Genomic DNA, 17,591 nt, shown 5'->3' with positions numbered 1-17,591 from the left:
TACCACACCATGTATACTCCACACTATGCCATCCCGCTCCACTCCTCTTCTTTCCACTCTTTGCCACTCCTTTCCACTCTTTGCCACGCCACTCCTTTCTTCGACACCCGACTCAACTTTATGGCATGCCACTTCACTCTATGATTCTCCACTCTAAGGCACTCTAAAGACATGCCCCACCACTCAAATCTACCCCACACCACTACAATCTACCCCACACCACTCGAGTCTACCCCGCACCACTCCAATCTACCGCACTCCACTCCAGTCCTTTCCAATTTACCCCACTCCAATATACCCCTACTCACCCCAGTCCAATCTACCCAGTCCAACCCACTCCACACCAATCTCCCTGAATTTGCTTTATTCTACCCCACTCCACTCCAATCTACCCCTGTCCATTTTACCCCACTTCATTCCAATTTACCCCACTCCACTTCAAACTCTACTGCAGTCTATCCAACTCATCCCTACTCTAATCTACCCACTCAATCTAATCTACCCTAGCTGAAAAGCTCCTGAGGCACAGCCGGGAGCAGGGATTTGAATCTTGTTTATAATTTTTACCTGTGTGTTTCTTGTGATTTTAAAACAGCGCACTTTGCACTTTCTCTTCGTCCAGCAGACAGAACGCTGACGCGGGCGGGGTCCTCCTTGTGTGCCCACGCTACTGGCTGGTCTCCAGAGGCACGCCCTACAACTTAGCCACGCCCCCTTTGTAATATAACGCGCGCTGACTGCCAGCGCTGCGTTTACTAGCTGAAAAGCTCCTGAGGCACAGCCGGGAGCAGGGATTTGAATCTTGTTTATAATTTTTACCTGTGTGTTTCTTGTGATTTTAAAACAGCGCACTTTGCACTTTCTCTTCGTCCAGCAGACAGAACGCTGACGCGGGCGGGGTCCTCCTTGTGTGCCCACGCTACTGGCTGGTCTCCAGAGGCACGCCCTACAACTTAGCCACGCCCCCTTTGTAATATAACGCGCGCTGACTGCCAGCGCTGCGTTTACTAGCTGAAAAGCTCCTGAGGCACAGCCGGGAGCAGGGATTTGAATCTTGTTTATAATTTTTACCTGTGTGTTTCTTGTGATTTTAAAACAGCGCACTTTGCACTTTCTCTTCGTCCAGCAGACAGAACGCTGACGCGGGCGGGGTCCTCCTTGTGTGCCCACGCTACTGGCTGGTCTCCAGAGGCACGCCCTACAACTTAGCCACGCCCCCTTTGTAATATAACGCGCGCTGACTGCCAGCGCTGCGTTTACTAGCTGAAAAGCTCCTGAGGCACAGCCGGGAGCAGGGATTTGAATCTTGTTTATAATTTTTACCTGTGTGTTTCTTGTGATTTTAAAACAGCGCACTTTGCACTTTCTCTTCGTCCAGCAGACAGAACGCTGACGCGGGCGGGGTCCTCCTTGTGTGCCCACGCTACTGGCTGGTCTCCAGAGGCACGCCCTACAACTTAGCCACGCCCCTTCTGCTCCTAACTTCTATCCCTATAAAGTATGTGTCCTTACCGGAAGCGCAGCGGACGAGCGCAGCGGGCGCGCCGATTGCGCGCCGAAGGCGCGCTTAAGGCAAGCTCGTCTGCGCTCGTCCGCGCCGAGACCGGGCCAGGGGCACATCTCCCTGATCAATCAGCCACGAAAAATGTGCATCTTAATTACAGTAGGGAAATGCTTATGCAGCTAAATCCGCTGGCAGATGTTGCCAACTGCCTACACCTTGCCCCAAATTCAGTATATAAGGATTTGAACTTCTGTCCCAATTGCCATGGGCGTCTGCCAAACATTACTCCCCTTCCGCCTAGATCTCTCTTGAAAACCAAAGTACTTCCTGACGATAGATCTATCCCGCCAACGCACGCTGGATATAAGCAAATAAGCAAGGGAAAATTAAGTAGTGGATTAATAAACGTCAGATCACTCCCGAAACATGCCACTGAAATACAGCTATTGATTGAGACCAACCACTTAGACATTTTATTCCTAACCGAAACCTGGATGGCAGCGGGAATGGAATCAGAACTAGGGCTAGCCTGCCCCATTGGATACAAGATTATACACAAACCCAGGAATATAGGACGGGGAGGAGGAGTGGGAATCATCTTCAAGGAAGAGTTAAACATTGCAACTCTGGATGTTGATACAATCTCATGTGCCGAAATTCTTGGAGTCTCATTCAAACATGACTCCGGTCACTGTCTCACGAGCCTAATTTGCTATAGGACTCCGGGCCATATTAATGTCACGCAACAGCAGGAATTGATTGCGGTCATTAATAATATATCTATCTCTCACAGTAGACTACTAGTTTTGGGAGATTTTAACCTCTGGGACAACGATCAACTTCATACGGCCTTTTTAAATATTATTCAATCCTGCAGCAACGTGGGGCTGAAACAGTGGATAACTACCCCCACACATAAGCAGGGAAACATACTGGATTTGATATTCGCCGCAGAGGACACAATTACTATGGGCACAGTTCTTCCAGTAGGCTGGTCAGACCACCATCTTCTACTATTTTATATTCACATCCCGAGCAATACAGGATCTACTAAAGTGCAGACCAGGTCCTTCTTTGGTCGTAATTGGAAAAGCTTGCAGAAAAGGAAAATGGAAGGAAAATCTGACCTTAGCCGAATAGGAACATCGTTCAACCCAGAGAGCGATGTCAATACCAACTATCTCTCAATGTGCAAAGAACTAACCAAGAAACTAGATGATGTTATACCCCTGAAAATTATTAGAAAAAGAGGAAAACCTACCGCACCCTGGTATACGGATAAACTGAGAGAATTGAAATCCGCCTGTAAAAGGGCGGAGAAGCTCTGGAGAAAAAACTATTCGGAACAGGAGAAAACCCTATGGAGAATTACAATAGTACATTATAAGAAAGAAATCTCCTTAGCCAAAGCAAATCACTTTGCAGATTTGATTTTAAATAGTCCCAATCAATCCCGTGACACTTTCAAGATCATCAAAGAGTTATCCCTTCCTGCCTGTGCAGACAGCCAAATTAAGCCTTCGCAAGAACTATGTGATGGCATAGCGCTATTCTTTCAGGAGAAAATTATAAAAATCATTGAGGGACTGAAAGATGTGCCAAGTCCGCCACTGCTAGATAATAACAACAGCTTCTCGGAATATCGGGAGATAAATACAAGATGCTCACAACCAAAGGCCTTCTTAAATACCTTTGAGACCCCTACAGAGGAAGATTTCATAAAACAAGCCCTTAATACGACATCGGGATCCCCTCTGGACCCTCTACCCCACAAAATAGCAAAGGAGTTCAGGGAAGAAATCCTCCCAGTATTGCATCAGCTGTGCAACCAATCCCTCGATACAGGCACCGTACCAAAAGACTGGAAACTGGCGATTGTTACCCCATTATTGAAAAAGTCAAACCTTGACCCAAACTGCTATAAAAACTACCGACCTATATCGCTCTTACCTTACCCCATCAAAATCCTAGAGCGATGGGTCAGCAGAGCATTAGCCCTCTTCCTGGAAACCAACAACATCCTGGAAGAGGAGCAGTTTGGATTCAGACCTGCTCACGGAACAGAGACAGCTCTGGTGACAGTTCTGGACGAGCTACGAATGCGGACGGACAGGGGAAATTCAGCAACCCTAATTTTGCTGGACCTGTCCGCCGCATTCGATACGGTAAGTCATGACATCCTGCTGACAAGATTGAGGAACATTGGAGTCGGGGGAATCGCGCTGGATTGGCTCCGCTCCTACCTGAGAGACAGGTGGCAAGCGGTAGCCATCCCTCCATTTCAGTCAAAATTTGTCAAAGTTCCACACGGGGTCCCACAGGGGTCAGCCGTTAGCCCTATACTTTTTAATATATATATGCAACCCCTGATAAGCATCATCAAAACCCATGGCGTCAGCGTAATTAATTACGCAGACGACACGCAGTTGATGATATCCCTTGATGGTGCTCAGGCTGACTCCCTTGAGACCTTTCATGCCTGTATGTTGGAAATGACGCTTTGGCTCAATCAGAATTCACTGCAGTTCAACAGTGACAAAACGGAAATATTACACTGTACGATAGGAGGAATACCCAAGGTCTTACCCATAGACTTTTGGCCTCCTGAGCTGGGGAACTCCCCAGTACCAGTGAACTCAGTTAGGAATCTTGGAGTCACATTTAATAACAGACTGAGCCTTGAAACCAATGTCAACAAACAGGTCAGTAGCTGCCTTGCCCTTATGCGAGGACTCCGCAAGCTGCTGCCCCTCCTGCCTTTACAGGTTAGAGCCACCATAGTCAGGAGTACCATCCTCAGCCGCCTGGATTACTGTAACGCACTCTTATTGGAATCTCCTATATATCTTATTTCCAGGCTTCAAAGTGTCCAGGCGGCTGCAGCAAAGCTGGCACTGTCTCGAGAACGAAGATCATCTACTACCCTTGCCCTGGCTGACCTACATTGGCTGCCTATTCATCAGAGGATCCTTTTTAAATCCCTCTGCATTGTCTTTAGAGCAGTGCATGGACTAGGCCCCCAACCACTCCAAAACAAACTTAACTGGTACAAACCCACCCGATCTCTTCGATCCTCTTCCTTAAATCTTGTTAATGTACCCAGGATTAAAAAAACAACTCTTGGCGGTAGAGCTTTTAGTAAAGCGGCAGCTCAATTATGGAATAGCCTACCTATTGACATCAGAAAAACAAGTGATCTATTGCCCTTTCGAAAAAAGGTAAAAACATGGCTCTTCCCGAAAAACTCAAATCTTTAGATCCTGAGTCCTTGTCCCCTATCTGCTGCACAGTACTTTTTCAGCCTAGGTACTCAGCGCCAGGATGCCCGTAGGGTTGCAGAGCGCTTTACAAATGGCAAAATAAATAATAAATACCCCACATCACCACAATTCACCCCACTCCACTCCAATCCACCCAATCTTCCCCACTCCACTCTGCCCAATTCACCATACTCCATTCTACTCTACCCAATCTTCCGCACTCTAATTCACTCCAATCTACCACAGGCCAACCTAATCTACCCCACTCCTCTCCAGTCCAATCTAACCCACCCCAATCCATCCCACTTCACCCCATTCCAATCTATCCTACCCAACTCCAACCCTAATTACCCTACTCCAACGTACCCCATCCCATCCACCCCCTCCAATCTGCCTCAATCCATTCTACCCCACCCTAACCCAGTCTACCCAACCCAATCCACCCCATCCAACCCACACACTCTATCCAACTCCACTCCAATCTACCTCCTCCAAACTATCCCACTTAACTTTACCCACTCTACTCTAATCTACCCTACTCAGCTACAACCTACCTCTTTCCTATCTACTACTCTTTACTCTATCTAGCCCACTCCTATCTCACTCCCATCCACCCCACTCCACTGCAGTCTACCCCACTGCCCTCCAATCTACCCAACCATAATCCACCCACTTTAATCTACCTCACTCCACTGTACCCCAATCCACTGCACTTCACTCTTCCCCATTTTATGGCACCCCATTCCAATTTACCTCAATATATTTCAATCTACCCCAGTCTACACCACTCCAATCTAATCTACCCAACTTCAGCCCCACCTACCCCAATTCAATCTACCCCACTCCCCCACTCCAATCTACCCCAATCAACTCCAGTTCAAACAACTTCACTCTGCTGATGATTGACCTGTAAACGTTAAAGCTTTTTGCTTCTGTAACAGATTTTATCAAGTAATACTACATGGTGCTGCAATGTTTTACTTAGCATTGATGTCCTTTATTCTGGCATTCAACTAATAAGACGTGTGTGTTTTAAATGAAACATTGTTACAGTTTTAATTAACTGAAACAATTAAGAAACCATTCACTACTACACTCAACCCCAATCTACCCCACCGCACCCCACTTCAACCTACCCCACACATTACACTCTACCCCACAACACTCCAGTCCACCCCCACTCTATCCCACTTCAACCTACTCCCCCCACCCTACTCTACCCACACCACTCCAATCTACCCTTTTCACCCAATCTACCCTACCCCACTCCACTCTACCCCACCACACTCCAGCACACTCCACTCTACCCCAATCTACCCACACTCCATTCCATGTGAGCCTGCTATAATCAATCCAATCTACCCCACTCCACTCCAATCTACCCAACTCCAGTCTACCCCACACCACTCTAATCCACCACAATCCAGCCCACTTAACTCTTGTCCAATATACCCCACTCCAATCTACCCCAATATGTTCCACTCCACTCTATCCCAGTCTACCCCAACCTACCCCATTTTTATCTACCCAACTCTACCTACCCCACCCCACTGCAACCTACGCCTCTGCACCAATCTACCCCATTCCACTCTACCCCAATGTACCCCTCTCCCATCTGCAGCTTCCACATCACTCCACCCACTGTAAGTCATGTTGAACCGCAGCCACACTGGTGTACATAATGGCTAAACACATTGCCAAAGCCAAAAGCTCTCTCATAGGTGGGACCTATTGGCTTTGCAAGTGCTTTGTTTTGTCCTGGCCCTTTTTTCAGTTCCTTACTCTTCCTGTTTCCCTTTCCTTCCATCGTCCTACCTCTTCTCCTTGCCTCTCAGCCCCAATTTTGTACAGGCGAAAAGGAGATGGGGTACCAAATTGATAAATCAAGCGAGGGGGGGAGGGGTCGCTGTGTCTTCACAGGCTGGTCTCTGCTGGGAGGCAGTCAGCTAGGTCTGATCTGGGAACAGAGAGATACTCCATCCATTGATATTACCAGCTGTAGAGAGAGGGGAATGAAACAAAGAAATGTAAAGCAATATCAGGGCGTACAAATCATGGCTGGGCGAGACCGAATATTTAGTCAGTGGTAAGCCTGGCTCTTACCCTGACACAGTCGTGTACAGGGTTAAGGATGCGTATTTTGGTGACTGGCTTTGGCCTTGGTGAGGTAGAAGGTGCGCTCTGCTGATGCGACATACCCGATCTAGCACTTGTCTTGTCAGGTCCTGAAGCGTCAGAATGAGTCTGTGCTGTCACTGGAATTGCCCAGGAACCCCAGTGGCATCACTAACCTTCCTGATAGTCGACAGGCCACCAATTCTCTCACAAAATTCATTCTTGAAATTATCAGCTGCAGATAAGACTCTGAAGCTGAGGCACTTCTATATGTGCAGGCTTGTGTGATTAGTAAACATTGCGGTGTGGTGAGAGTGTGGATGGAGCTGGAGTTTATAACACCCTGCAATGAGATCAAGGTTTGGTAGGATGCAACAAACTGTTCGTTGGCCAATGCTGTAATGGTGGTAACCATGGCTACAGCCATTGACCAGTAAGCAGAGAAGGACTGCTATATGTGTGTGTGTCAAGGGCCATAACGTTCACTGAAGCCCCTGTGTCTGGGAGCTTAGACAGACACAATGTTGATGGCTACTAGGCATTAGGAGTAGATACATTTTGGGACTTAGTCACAAACTGCATTTTATTGTACTTTTAGTAGTACTATTAAACTAGTACAAAACACTATTCACAAACATACAAGTGTAAATCCCCACTTTACATTCTCCTTTCTTTTCTATGAAACGGTCCGCACACATGCCAGTCTATTACTTAGTAATATATGTGGGAGAGACCAGGGGAGTGGTTGATAAATGGGGCATAGTTTCTACAAAATAAGTGTGGTTTATGGAGAAGTAAAAACAAGTTATGGGAGAATATTGAGGGATATGAAATGGATGTGCACCCACATACAAAAAGTGTAAAGCCATTGCGATTTACAAAGTGCACTTCTAAAGTTACTACAGCCAAAAAGGACCCAAAACACTAGTAAATATGCTCCAATTAAGGCACCACACATGGCCAACCACTGGAACTGCAATAACCTCACATCAAGATCAATGAAAGCAAAGATCAATGTTGTGTGGATGGAAACATATTGGATTTGGTGCTAACACTGAAAAACACGTTTGTTGCTAAGCATGTACAATGTAAGGGTCAAAGAAATAGTATGCAGACATGCTTGTTAATGGACTGGGCAGCTGACTAAATGGGGGTGGAGTGCTACAGTACTCAGATGAGTTAGTTTCCAATTTTCTCATGGTTTAATGTTGGTTGATAACTAAATGCGCCATTAGAAATATTTGCTAGTTCTGTAAGGCAAAATGAGGTATTTCTCCTGTTCTATAATCTCCCGTGTATATTAGATGAAATATACTTGGATCAGAGGAACAGACTTATAATATATGAAACTTAATATTGTTGCAGTGTAAAAACTGAATTAAAATATAATGGGGAAAAAATGAAGGTAAAGACTTAAAATAAAGGCCTGTAGGAAATATTGTTTAATGAAGTTAAATGATTAACTTTTTAATTATATATATATATATATATATATATGATTTAAAATTAAAATAATATCCAAAAAGAATCATATTTATTAATTGTAAAATATATTCACAACCATTTTAAAAATTGTAAAATTAATGTATCGGTGTTTATTACTTTTACATTATTCTATACATTACATGTATTAATTATTAGTACATGTACAAAAATATATATTTTTAACTTTAGATGTGGATTTTTTTAAATGTAAACTTAAGAAAAATAATTTCTATTTATTGTAATATATTTAAATTACTTAAATATTTAGTTCAACATTAAACATTAAGTTAATAGTGCTTTAGCATCTTTGACTTTGTTCTACATTTAAAATAAATATATCCCATTAATTGTCATTATTATTTAATATTACAAATATTTTAACAATGTGTTCAAGTCTTAAGTGTTTTTACTTTTCCCTATACTTTAACATAAAGAGATGCCTGCCACCGGGACGGACATCTCCCTTTGGTAAAGTATAGGAAAAATGTAATGTCAATTCTCCACAAAAGCGCCTGACTGCTAATACTCAGATGTGGAAGCAAGTGACGCAAATCAATTGTGACTTTAGTTTTGCTGGCTTCTTTACAACTTTCCATGCGTTTGTTCATCAATAATTCTTGCTATCAGAAGCAGTAGATTCATACTACATGACGAATAAGCACCACATTTTTCAACAAGCATTTCCAATGGATTTCGTGTTAAAGTGTGCCAAATGCCTCTATGGTGGCCGAATGTTTGCAGAGCCTTTGAACGCGCGAAACAGCGTAAACGTTATGGTTCCGATAAAGGCACAGTAAGCATGTCCATGTTCCTGACAAACACATCTTCCTCTCTCAGGAAGTACTTTTCCAAGGTTCTTTCTGAGCTATGATAAAGGGTTTGGTGTCTCTTTTCCTATTGTCTCGTCTTTAGCCGGCCAGTGATGAGAAGCCCAGTTGGTGCCTATATGTGCCTTGTTAGCACAATAATTCCCAGAGCTTTGTCATTTGATGTTGACGGCTACCTTATCAATTGGTTAATGGTTTTAAGGTCAAGGCTACCGAGGTATGGTATTTCACAGATATGTTTATTTTCCCCAGGCACAGAGTTGGTCCCTTGGCAAAGGATGGCATGGTGCTTCGTGGGAGAAGAAACACCACCTGGGTAATTATTCAATGCCATATGGATGCTTGAGGGAGAGCTTATTGTCACTTTTTTTTCTCATGTCTCAGTTTCATTATCCAATGCTTCACTTTAAAATATCATTGATTTGTTGTTGCAGGATGGTACGATGCGCAGAGGGAGTACGGATCTGGGGAGGAAGACCCTGAACCTTCAACTCAAATCCTGAAAGTTAATGAAGCTTCTGGTGAGTCCTGGTAATGGATGGCTAAGAGCGAGGGCGATGGCTGGGAGCAATGGCTAGAGGTTACAGAAGATCTGCAAGGTGCCATGATGACTGCTAAGGGTAGTACTTGACTTGAACTTGTATATACTTGTGGTCGGCACCAGCACTTATTGGTCCTGACCCGGCCACATGGACTATTTCAGGAGGCCTGTGGTAATCCAAGTATGTTGCCGCACGGTAATGTAACACAGTGGAGACTGCAGGTCGTCTGTGGGCTCTTTATGAGATAAATAGGTAATACGTCCAGTAGTAGATGCAAAAGTAGAAGGTCAATAAAGTCCCACCTCGAACGGGGAGGGGTGCACACCTTATTTATCACAGATTGCCACCACCTAAGCCAACGGTCCTGGCCACACCACATCATGGCAAGGGGACAGTGTAGATGATGACTATTTTCACACAAACATGGATGCAAAGGAGCTAATTTAAGCTTCCTCAGGCAGTAACATAGAAACCACAGTGGACCTGCTGGAGGACGTGCCAATCCTCCAGAATCCAAGAAACAACAACCAGAGGTCCGCAGCAGCCTTCTTGATCTCTGTGAGTACCGGCCTTCTGAGGCATTGATGTCTCATGCTATACTAGTGAAGGTGCTTGATGGGGATGTCACTAATGTCGCTCGGTTATTCGCACAGAGACCATCTATGCATACTAACCTGTTGGCCGAGTGTTGTAGCACATGGGCAGGGTATCCCATGACTACGCTCCTCAGTCTTGGTTTGGCTTTGCAGCTCCATTGGGGTGGGACTGGTCATGTGCAAATAGAGGTACACATGTGCACACACAGTAATTTTCTTGGCATGCCACACCACCGGGCTGCCTCCTTTCAATCTCCGGCCTACGCAGTGGCCCATAAACATTTCAGTGGTTGCCCAGTGGCTGCTGACACCAACCTGAATCCACCTCACTGACAGCCTGTCTGCGCTGCCTACCCTGGATGCCTGTCAGCCGGGACCCTGCCTGCTCAACTGTTGGCTCAGAGTATGGACCATGTACACATACCGAACTGCTGAAATATACAGAACAGAAGTGCGCTTCAACTGGCGTGCACCAGTGAGTCAAAGAAGCAGCAACGCTTCCTACCGGTTAGCTGCCCTTCCAGACCATTAAACCTGTCTTTCTGTCCCTCTTTAACATCGTGGTATAAGTTCAAGTGCCTCAAAAGATTTTGCTTAAAGGTGCTTGTTGGGCTGTATAAGCAGAAAATAACTGGTCCGTGGGACCCATCCCACAGCGGTGGCTGTACGGCGGATTGACATGGTATGGGGATCTATAAACTCCAGCACCAGAGATTACAGCTCATGATATTCACATAGACTTTGAGCCCTGATTTATGTCTCGCAAATTCAAAGGCATCCATACAACTAGAATAGAAGAAGGGGGGCTGAGCCAGGCTGAGGCCAAGAAATGCCCTCCTTTGATGTGCTGTACGGACCCTGGAAAAACTAGAACTCATCAAAGAGGTGCACGCTGTCACAGTCAACTCAACTGCACTGCTACAGTGGGAACCTGAGGGAGTGGTAATAACTATTTTGAATGAGAAACTGAGCTGATGCTTTGTGCTTTTGGCTGCTCAGCACACAAACTATGTTCCAGGACCACAGAGCAAGTATTCATTAGCACTACTAAAATATATGTCTCTTTGACGTAACAGATGCAAAGAGAAAGATCTATCACTTGGTGAATGGGTGCTTCTATAATGTGTGGAACAAGATCTCTGACTAGGAAGGGGCTAGATAGTTCAGATAGTTCTGGTTTTCTTTGTTCACCTCCATCTCATGCATAGTAACTCGTTTTGTTCGCATTGTTTATTTACAGCAAGCACTGGCCAAACATTCAGTTACAAAGGGGTTCCGTGTTTTACTCTGTTCTCAGATGTTGGCACACACCACAACCACATCCTTGAGTAATTCTTGGACTGCTCAGTCTCACTATACTGGGAGGCAACTGCTAAAGAGAAGTACTCGGTAATTGAGTGTGAGGGGGGCCTAAGGCCACCAGTGGTAAATGACTCAAGTTGTCACGGAGCCCAGTATCCTCTGATTACAATAGTGAACCCTGAACCAGAGCTCAAATCTGGTGCACCGACCCTTAATCATCAACACTGGCGCTTTTTATGAGCACCAGTTAAGGACACATTCATTGACGGGGAGATTAAGTGGTTTGCCCAAAATCACAGGATGTTAAGCCAACGCCAGACTCAAACCTAGTGCCCCAGCTCCGAAGTCTGCTTCTTTAGCTATTGCGCTATATCCTCCCTACTTTCATGGTCAGCAGTTGGTTCTTTTTTAGGTGGTGCTAACAGGAGAAATGGGCTGGTGGAAGCTGCCTCCTGATGAGAGCCACAACACCTATATTATTATACAAATTAACCACTGGCACCAAGGTTACTGAAATGGCTGGATGTGCTGCAGTTCTTGTGTGATAAAGAGACAGGCCTGAGAGAGGTAGGAAGCTAAGAACCGCAGTGATGGAAAAGTTAAAGCTTTAAGCTGGAGGCAGAAATGCAAAAGGCTTATGAGGAATGTGAAGCAGAGGAGCCAATGTTGAAAAGATCATTAGGTGTTTAAGGATGCGGGGCAATGAGAAAAGTGTAACATTTTTCATGTTTCTTGCATAATACTGCAGCCAACCCCTTGCAACTTGCACCAGTGATAACTATACTATACTCAACAATTCTGGATTGAAACTACTTAAGGCAGGAACGTTCACTATACATTCTTTGATACCATCAAACTCTTTTTGACACCCGCATTCCATACAAATTTACTTTTGTTTTTCAACAGTTGATGGCTAAAAACCTTTTACTTGCGAAATTCTACTCATACTTTGCATAGTATTCTACTAGTCCCAGAACAGACCTTACCTCGTCCTTATTTATTGGTGCAGGGGATCCCTGTTAGTCTCAACTAGAGCAGGTTTAGTGGTTACACCCTTTCCACTCAACACATGAACTAAGTATGTTACTGATTCAACTGCAAACCTGAATTTAGAATATACTATAGTCAAACCTCTTTCACCCAAGATTGTGAATACTTTTTTTCTGGCACTCCATTATGTTCCTTTTTGTTTTTTACATAAATTAAAATATCATCTTCGAAACATTTTATGTTTGACATTTTTCTGAAGAACTGGTGTACCAAATGTTGAAAAACAGCGGCCGCTTAAGCCAATCAAAATGACATTCTCCTATACTGATAGCAACCCATGGGAATAAAAAAAGCTGTAAATGCTAACAATAATTGATGGTAAGCAGCTGATAGATCAATGGTAGAAAATCCTTTGGCATCCCTTACCAGAATTAGCATTTCTGAAATTTTAGGTATTGGAAATCTGTCAATACCGATGCTATTGTTCAAATTGCAAATGTCTACACACAAACAGATTTTTCTATTGCTGTGCCTTGCTACTATGATAGGAGAAGCCCATTCCAAGGCTTCCACTGTCTCTATAACACCAGCCTCCACCAACCTTTGCAATTCTTTTACATCCTCCTCTCTTAGGAGAATTGGAATATTTCTTGCTTTATGGGCTCTTGGACAAAAATCTTGTTTTAATATTATTTGATGTTTGAATACTGTCAAATTCACAATCCTTCAGCTGAACACATCTGGACATTTTTTCAACACATTATTTCCTCCAACCTCTCTTTCATCAAGAATCATTGCTGTTAGTCTTAAGTGATATGTGCAGGTTGCCTTCATCACACCAACCTGAAACTGAGGGTCCATTCTTTGCCGCATATAACTTGCCTGTGGTTTTCCGATTTTTGAGCCTAAAGATTACAGATCTATGCCCTAGTAAAATATTCCTTCACCAGAATACCCTTTCAGCTTCATGTCTGACTTTTCTAATTTAGGGCCTAGTTTTGTTGCAAACTTCTTATTCCACATCTCTTCATTTATGAATATATAGGGAGATCCTGAGTCTGCCCCGATTTGTATCTTAACACCCCTTAACGACATTGTACAAATAGTTAAAAAAAATGGTAATTTATATTCAAAAGGAAAGACCCCAAACCATCATTGACTTCATTTATCTGTGCTGAAGTTATCTATTCTTCCTCGCCTGAACTCCTTTCTTCAACACATTTCACCCAGTTGTTTTTTTTCCTTTTGCAACCTTTCAAGAAGTGCCCCATTGTTCCACATGTCGAGCACTTTTTCTTTAATGCAAGACATGCCTTATTCTATGCTAAATGTGAACCGCTGTCACACCTATAACACTTAAGACCTTCTCTATTCTTCTCTGCAGTTTTAGATTCATTCTTTTGAAATTTCGTGTATTTCTCATTATCCTTGGTCCCCACTTTTATAACCCGCCTCCACCTGAGTATCATTTAACCCCTTCTACGCTCATGACGAGCTCAGCTCGTCATGGGCTTAACCTGCGCTACGCGGATGACGAGCTGAGCTCGTCTCGTAACGCGGGTTTTTGCAAATCGCAGCGCGCAGCGGGAAAACCGCTAGCGCGCATGCGGTTAAGTCAGATTAATGGCTGTTATACTTCTTCTTTATAATTCTGCCTTCCTGACTATAGCTAAAATGTCCTTTACGTCTGCAACCCTATTTACCTCTCTTGAATTGCGGGATCTCTTACATGCATTACAACTTGGTCCCTTACTAATTCCTGTTGTATAGGTCTAAACTTGCAACCTAGTGCTAATCTTTTGAGATCGACCACATATTCATCAATTGGTGTGTTAAGTTCCAGTTTCCTCTGAAAGAATTTGCGTCAAATTATACCACTAATAAAACAAAGGGAGAGGGAGAAGTATAGACTTGTTTGCCTTCCCAACAGTTAAAAAACTTGCAACAAGAATAAAACGAGTCTTCTACCTATATCTTTTATGTCTTTTCCATAACCTTGTTTTGTTGCAGTTCAAAGTGTCATTGATTTGAAAAACACAAGGGGGCTGATAACAATGGAGGTCGGAAAGCCTCCGACCTTCCGCCAGAGGCTATCCAACCCCAATAGTCAGTTTCAGTTCCAACTGGCTGATTATGTATCAGCCGGTCGGAATTGAATCTGGCCAGTCAATCAGCTCGTAATCCCAAAGTGCAGGCCTTTCCGCCTTTGGGATTACGATGCACGGTTTCCGGAATGGTGTCCATGCCGGCCTGACCAACATGAAAACCATGCCGTAAAGCGTTTTTCGGGGCCCTTGTGTGTGTAGCCTCTGGTTGGGGACCAGGGGGGCACCTATGGTGCCACAGTTGAGTCCTACACCTCATGGCAGGTACCTTGAGGTGCCTGTCACAGAGTGCAAGGATGAGCAGCACCCCCAATTTCTCTATGGGAGCATGTATTACGGACAGTTTATGGCTGTTATGCATGCAAGCATAGGAAAATGTAGGAGTGCAACCAAACAGTGTTCGTCGCATTCTAATTAGTCAGTTGGGACCGCTGACGGGAGGTCGGTCGGTCCCAGGACTGAGAAGCTGTTGTGGCAGACTTTGTAGTTAGGCCCATAGTGTTTATAAACGAACACTCACTCACCTACCTAGTAGGTGGCATGCTTCATCACTGGGTTCCCACCCTGGTGGCCAAGTGCTTCCATGGTGTGCTGCGACACCTGATTACAGCAGAGCTGGTTTCTATGATGGAGTGATCTTGTGGCTGTGTGTGTGCCAGCGTGAGGTGAACATAAAATTAACTTGAGACTCCTATCCACAAGTTGCGATTTTATTTTCAGGACTCTCGGTTAATATTAGAATATCACGGGGGATAGTTGTGGATATTTAAATTGCTCCCGCTTACCCATGATGTGGTCAACATGTTCCAGCTAGATTTTTTGCCTTTACGGGTCAGATTGGCTTTCTTCAGGACCAAAGAATATGGTAAACTCTGGGTGTTGTGCAGTCAATACTTACAGAACCCCCACTGTTGGTGAAAACAGTACTTGTTGCATGCGGTCTTAATTAAAGGTAGCTTGTTCCACCTTGGGATATTGTGAGGAGGTGGGCCCTATAGTCAATCCTTCCTCAAGGTGCCTCACCAGCATGCAAACCTACCGCATCGTTGACAGTCACTTAACTTTTAGTTCACATGCGAGTTTAGCATATACTTAGATATGTGGGAGCAATTTAAATGTCCCACAACTATCCACCATGATTGAGTGATGGTTCTTGTGTTTTCCAAATCAATTATACCACTACACTCATTAGGTGCAGGATATCGATCAAAGTAACTTTTAGCCTTATCAAATACATTCGCATCACCTGCCTCACCTGTATCTTTAACCATATGTTCGTATACTTTCAATCCCTCTGGACCAACAAAATGCAAAAATATCCTCTTCTTCTGATCCTCCGATATCTTTCCTTCCTCATCTATGGTATTAAAATAGTTAGAAAAAATACTGTCGGTCTAAAATGTCCGATTGTATTCTCAGGCTTACCATAAGCCGTATGCCGTTTTACTATTTCTGACCACCACTTAGTCTCCACTCTCAGTAGGAAAGGTTTATAAAACTGCCAATGAATCCTCATTGTAGCTCTGCCACTGCACTGCGTGGTTCTCCTGGCATTTAATACTAGTCGCCAAATGTAAAGACACAATGCTGTCTTTAATCTCAAAATCCAAGTTTATTCCTCATAAACGGCAGTACATAAATGCCTGTCCAACATCTTCGATTTCCCTGCGGCAACTGCTGATCCTCAATCCTTAAGCATTCTGGAATCAGAAGCAGCTTCTGACAGGTAACAATGAAAGTAACATGGAATAACAACATAAGTGAAAGCAAGATAACACAACAAAATAAATAATATGCCATCCTAACAGCTCCTACCCGTTTTGGAACCACCAAGGAACCAACAGAATGGGATTTTAGATATTTTCTAGCTCCCAAGTTCACACAGATGACCTGTGCATTTTGGCATGATACACAGGCCCATTTTAATTGTTCAAGAACCATTAACATTTCTATGATGACTCTGTGGGAGGTGATAGATTAATTTCTTTTAAACAATAAATAAAACACTGTATATACTGTGTTACGACCAAGTGCAAAGTACGGAATTGATCCTGCTGGTAAACTACATGTAATACAGACCATGCCATACCATGCATTTCCTTGGACATTCGGGCTGTACATACATATGGCTGATATTTCAGCTCCATCTTGCATGTCCTGCAGGGGTGTGATCACCCTATGGAGGAACAAGGCTGGATGCGTATTAGGCAGCGGAACAGCAAGACCTCTAGCAGAATTAATTTCCTACTTACTTATGACAGGATGTATTTTAGATGCCCACAACCCTATTCTATGGAAATGAAGGGAATAAACTTTCATCTAGAGATTTGTAGCAAATGCTTCAGTTAAGACCATTAACGTGAGTTGCTTTCAAAATCTGTTTTTATTTCACAATTTGTAGTAACATGCAGACATATTCCTGCTCTCCAGGCATGTAACAATGTTAACAAAGGATCTTGTAGGGTTCATAAACAGATAACTACAGGCATAAAGGTTCGGAAAAGCTGTTTCCATGAAGTTGCCTGTACTCTGTGGCTATAGTGGTGAGGGTGCAAGCTTTAACTGCAAAGGAGTTCATAACAAGCATGAAGCCTGCCAGATTTTGCAATAGATGGCTGAAATATTCAGAATATAACCTCAGTTGCTCTTCTCCTGTCTTCATTGTTCTCAGGTAAATCTCCCTTTGGTTGGCCACCCCTTGTGTTTGGTGATATCGCAGTGGACCCCCTGGGAAACGCAGACCGATGTGCCTCCGACCGGTGCCGCTGGCCCAGCGCTGCCAACGGGCAGGTGCTAGTGCCCTTTGAGATCTCTCCCGCCTACTGTAAGTAATTAGACATCGTTTGTTTTGACATGTTTCATGTT

At 44.0% G+C, this 17,591-nt stretch overlaps 1 protein-coding gene across 1 annotated transcript in view; it reads left to right on the top strand.

Annotated features, from left to right (window-relative positions):
• LOC144755590 (hatching enzyme 1.2-like) overlaps nucleotides 1-17,591 on the top strand; it is a 59,446-nt gene that overhangs the window by 3,980 nt on the left and 37,875 nt on the right. Inside the window, exons 2-4 of the mRNA XM_078644699.1 lie at nucleotides 9,444-9,507; nucleotides 9,626-9,712; nucleotides 17,398-17,550. Of these exons, the coding sequence (XP_078500825.1) occupies nucleotides 9,444-9,507; nucleotides 9,626-9,712; nucleotides 17,398-17,550 (304 nt within the window). The remainder of the gene's footprint in view (nucleotides 1-9,443; nucleotides 9,508-9,625; nucleotides 9,713-17,397; nucleotides 17,551-17,591) is intronic.

Source organism: Lissotriton helveticus, chromosome 5_1, assembly GCF_964261635.1.
Source record: "Lissotriton helveticus chromosome 5_1, aLisHel1.1, whole genome shotgun sequence".
In the NCBI taxonomy this organism is placed as follows: Eukaryota; Metazoa; Chordata; class Amphibia; order Caudata; family Salamandridae; genus Lissotriton; species Lissotriton helveticus.
Note: the sequence above shows the minus strand (reverse complement) of the source record. Positions and strands in the feature narration are given on the sequence as shown.